The sequence below is a fragment of the Diabrotica undecimpunctata genome, chromosome 10, assembly GCF_040954645.1.
Source record: "Diabrotica undecimpunctata isolate CICGRU chromosome 10, icDiaUnde3, whole genome shotgun sequence".
NCBI classification, from domain to species: domain Eukaryota; kingdom Metazoa; phylum Arthropoda; class Insecta; order Coleoptera; family Chrysomelidae; genus Diabrotica; species Diabrotica undecimpunctata.
Window position 1 is genome coordinate 81,571,610 of NC_092812.1, and position 4,297 is coordinate 81,575,906.

At 33.6% G+C, this 4,297-nt stretch overlaps 1 protein-coding gene across 1 annotated transcript; it reads right to left on the minus strand.

The window, feature by feature from the left end:
• Positions 1-3,142: 3,142 nt before the first annotated feature.
• LOC140451791 (uncharacterized) lies at positions 3,143-4,297 on the minus strand. Its single transcript, XM_072545647.1, has one exon. It carries the CDS (start codon positions 4,295-4,297, stop codon positions 3,143-3,145), a length of 1,155 nt encoding a protein of 384 aa, XP_072401748.1.

Here is a 4,297-nt window from a genome sequence, read left to right on the forward strand (position 1 = left end):
TCTAGAGATGTTGGCGACCACATTGACCCATCATATTTTATTCACACCAGCTTAGCTCGAAATAGATTAGTTGAAATTAGACCAGTCCACTTTCTAAGATTGGCCAGCCAGAAGATACGTCTCCATCCAGGGCCTCTCCTACCCTTAATTTTGCTTTGTAGCATCAACTACAGAAGTCGGTCTTTATCATTACACATGGTGTGGTCAAAGTAAGCCAATTTTCTCTTTTTATGGTGTTAACAATTTCTTTGTCTTTTTTTATCTTTTAGAGAATAGTTATCTTACTTGTGTGATTTACATATGAGACACTTAACATACGTCGATAGCACCACATTTCAAATGCCTCTAATCGTTTTATGGCATCTCCTGAAAGGCTCCAGCTTTGTACTCCATAAAAGAGGGCACTAAATATATATTAGAGTTGAGAGAAGAGAAAAGATTGGGATGACCCAAATAAATAAAAAAACAATTATGTATTTCTTCTTCTTCTTCTTCCTTTATTAGGTAATATCCCAGGAGATAATTTGTCCAGCTAATTCAGAAGGGATATTCTCAACTTGCTCTAGACAATCGAGTATCCCCATATAAAACTAAATTGAAATTATTTTATATTGAATGAACACTATGTTGAAACTTCTTCTTCTTGGGCCAGACAGTTAGTATAGGAAAGACAATTCAACACAGGATAAAACTTTTCCTTTTTTTTCTACATAATCTTTTCTTTTCTATTAGGTGCTTTTTAGTTATTTATATATAAAATAAGTGATGAGGTCCTCAGAGTTCCACAGCAAACTCTTCTGCAGCTATCTACTTAATTCAATAGCTACTTTACTGTGGACTGTCCAAGTTCTTCATTTTTTTTTTCTACCAACGGATGATAGAGAACCCAGGTGTAAAAATAGAGAGAAATTTGTAAGGTATGTTATAGTAGATAAGATAGAAATATATTATAGATTGATTTTGGCTAGATTAAGAAAAGTATTCAACAAATTTAGTCTTTGAGAATTAAGATTGGATAGGAGAGAGCAAATCTCTATAGGAGTTTGTAGTTTTGTTTTAACCAATTCTTTGTAGAGGTCAAAACTTGGAGAAACGTTTATTGGACACTCTAGGATAACATGATTCAGAGATCCAATTTGACCACATTGACAGTATGGGTTGTCCCGAATACCTATGCGAAATAAATGAACGGGAGTGAAACAATGTCCTGTTCTCATTTTAATTACTGCGGTGATATGCCTTCTGTCTTTATAAGGAAATTGATTGAACCATGGTGATTTGCTCAATTTATTGACTATCTTACTATAAAACGACCCTTTTGATCTGTTTGAATTCCATTCTTGTTCCCATCGAGTCCAAATTAGCTTTTTAATATAAAATAAGTAGTTTGAATAATGTAATTTAACTTTGGCTGGCATTTTTAGTGATCTTCCTATATTTGCCAATTTGTCTGTAACACAATTGCCCTTAATATCCGAATGCCCTGGAATCCAAGCCAGAATAATACTGATGTTCTGTTGATTGGCTTCTATAATGCCCCTTTTGGTCATAATAGAGGTATGTTCAGTTTCCATTGAGTAAGATGTTTTCCCTATCTTTTGGATAGCACTCTTAGAATCAGACAAGATTAAGGCCCTCTTGATATCCTTCTCCAAGACAAATTGAATCGCATGATTAATTGCAATAATCTCTGCAGTGCAAACTTGAGTCTGTGTGGGGAGTTTACTAGAGTATGAGCATTCAAAGTCAGGACAAAAAACACCAAATCCTGCTGTGCCCTTACTATCAACTGACCCATCTGTAAAGGTTATAGTGTGAAGTGGATTGTCAAGTGATATTCTTTGAAATTAAAATATTGCACGCTCATCACCTTTATTAGATTGCACATTCCTAATAGGGATAGAAGTTAATTAATATTCTAATTCAAAATTGTGGCACGGAAATAAGTCACTAGAAAATAAATTTGGGGTATGCTGGAATTTATTCATGATGGAAACTAAGACGAGAATACTTTTTTTATTCCAGTAATTATGATTTGATTGCATTGATATTTGTAATTGATTCATGGCAGAAATTATTGGATTATTAATTAGCATAAGATTTTTTAGGAGGAATTTTGAATTAAGCCATTCCCATCTGTACTTTAGAGGAATTTGACCACTTTCACTTAACAATGCATGAATAGGGGTAGATCTCATACATCCTGTTATGATACGAATACTCTTATATTGTAATTTATCTTACCTGTTGATTAGCGACTTAGGAAAATCTGATAATATTTGACATCCATAATTTAAATGACTTTGTATCAAACCATTATGAACCATCTGGAGAGTTTTAGGATCACTACCCCAATATGTTCCACATAGAGCTCTCATTACATTCAAGCTACGACTAACTTTTAATTCTATTAAATCCACATATGATTTCCACTTCAGGTTTTTTTGAATAACTACCCCTTAATATTTCACAGTATCCACCCATTAAATTGCATGACCTCTAATTCTTACGTTTGGAGGATTAATTTTACGATTCCCTATTTGAAATATAATTGCTGAGGACATATTGTAAGATAAATTAAAGTTGTGTTCTAATAACCAGAGATCCATCCTATCCATTAACAAGTTCAAAGAATTAATTAATTTAAGTAGATCAGCCCCACTAACCAAAATAACCAAATCATCCGCATACTGTATCAGATTACAACCGCTGGGAATAATCTTGTATAAAGATAGGGAATACAGATTAAATAACATTGGATTTAGAGGGGAGCCCTGAGGTAAGCACTGATTAGTTTTTCTTGGACCATGAATTTGACCAGTTTTGTCCTTTACATAAATACTACAATCATTTAATATAGAATAAATGACATTTACTAGTTGAATAGGAATGTTATATTTAATTAGTTTAGAGTATAACAGAGAGATGTTGACACTATCATAAGCTGCTGAAATATCTAGGAAAAGTCCTATGGTAAATTGATTCAATGAAAATCCTTGTAGTATTTTAGAATTTAGTAATGAAATGCATTCCATGCAACCTCTACCCCTTCTAAAACCAAGTTGCAATGGATTTAAAATATGATTGTGTTCTAAGAACCACTCAATTCTGTTTTTAATTAATGTTTCCAGCATTTTACCAACTAGGATGATAGAGCTATTGGCCTATAATTAAGTGGGTCAGTTTTATCCTTTCCATGCTTAACAATGGGTAATATGACCGTTTCTTTCCACGAGAGAGGAACCTGTCCCTTCCGGATACATTCATTAAAGAATTGAATTAAGAGTAATGATCCAGAGTGCGGTAAATTTCTTAACATAGAGTATGAAACCTGATCAGGACCAGTAGCAAAATCAGTTTTAGATAGAAGAGTATTGTGATATTTATCAAATGATATGGGATTCTCAGAATACTGCAGAGGACTGAAAAGTAATTCAAAGTCTCCAGAAATAGGTGAGAGAAATGTTAAAATTTCTTGAGCTATCTCCTCAGGTGGCAATTGAGATAAAAGAGACAATTTACTACCAGAAACCTTGTTAATTTTATTCCAAATATCTTTAAGGGGAGTATTTCTATTTAGTTTGCTACAAAAGGATCTGAAGCTTATTTTTCGCTTTAATTTTAGAAATTTTCTAGCTTTCGCTATGACTTTTTTAGCCTCTATATAGTTTTCAACACTAGGAGAATTTTTAAATGTATTAATAGCTAAAACTCTCTTTTGTATTATATGAGCACATGAATCATCCCACCATGCAATGTGATATTTGTTATTATGAGAGGAGGTCCAAGGAATTGATGTGTCTGCCACTGATGATATATATTCGATAAAATTTTCATAGTCCTCAATTGGAAACGATGAGAAAATACAGTCTAGTTTTTCATGGAAAGAAAGCCAATCAGCCTTTTTGAAATTTCTTATTTTAGAAACCTGATTAGAGTCCTGTGTTGGGATACCGACATAGCATAGAATGGGAAAATGATCACTAGATCCTGTATCTGGAATGGTGGTCCATCCACTAATTTTAGGTGCCACATCTATCGAAGCCAATGATAAGTCAACTACTGATTTGCTGCCACCAGGACGAACCAATCTTGTTGGAGAACCATCATTAAGAAAAATTAACTTAAGATCTTCTGCAGTTTGCAAAATATTTCTGCCATTAACACTATCTCTTGAGCTTCCCCATGCTCTATGATTACAATTTAGATCACCCATGATGAGTAGAAGTTTGTTGATCGAGTTGACCAAAGAAGACCAGCATGTTTTGGAAATGAGATTGTCCAAAGGACAATACAT

Bases quoted from the DNA above. Each gene is read 5' to 3' on its own strand.
- LOC140451791 (XM_072545647.1), bottom strand. From the start codon at position 4,297: ATGTATTGTCCTTTGGACAATCTCATTTCCAAAACATGCTGGTCTTCT.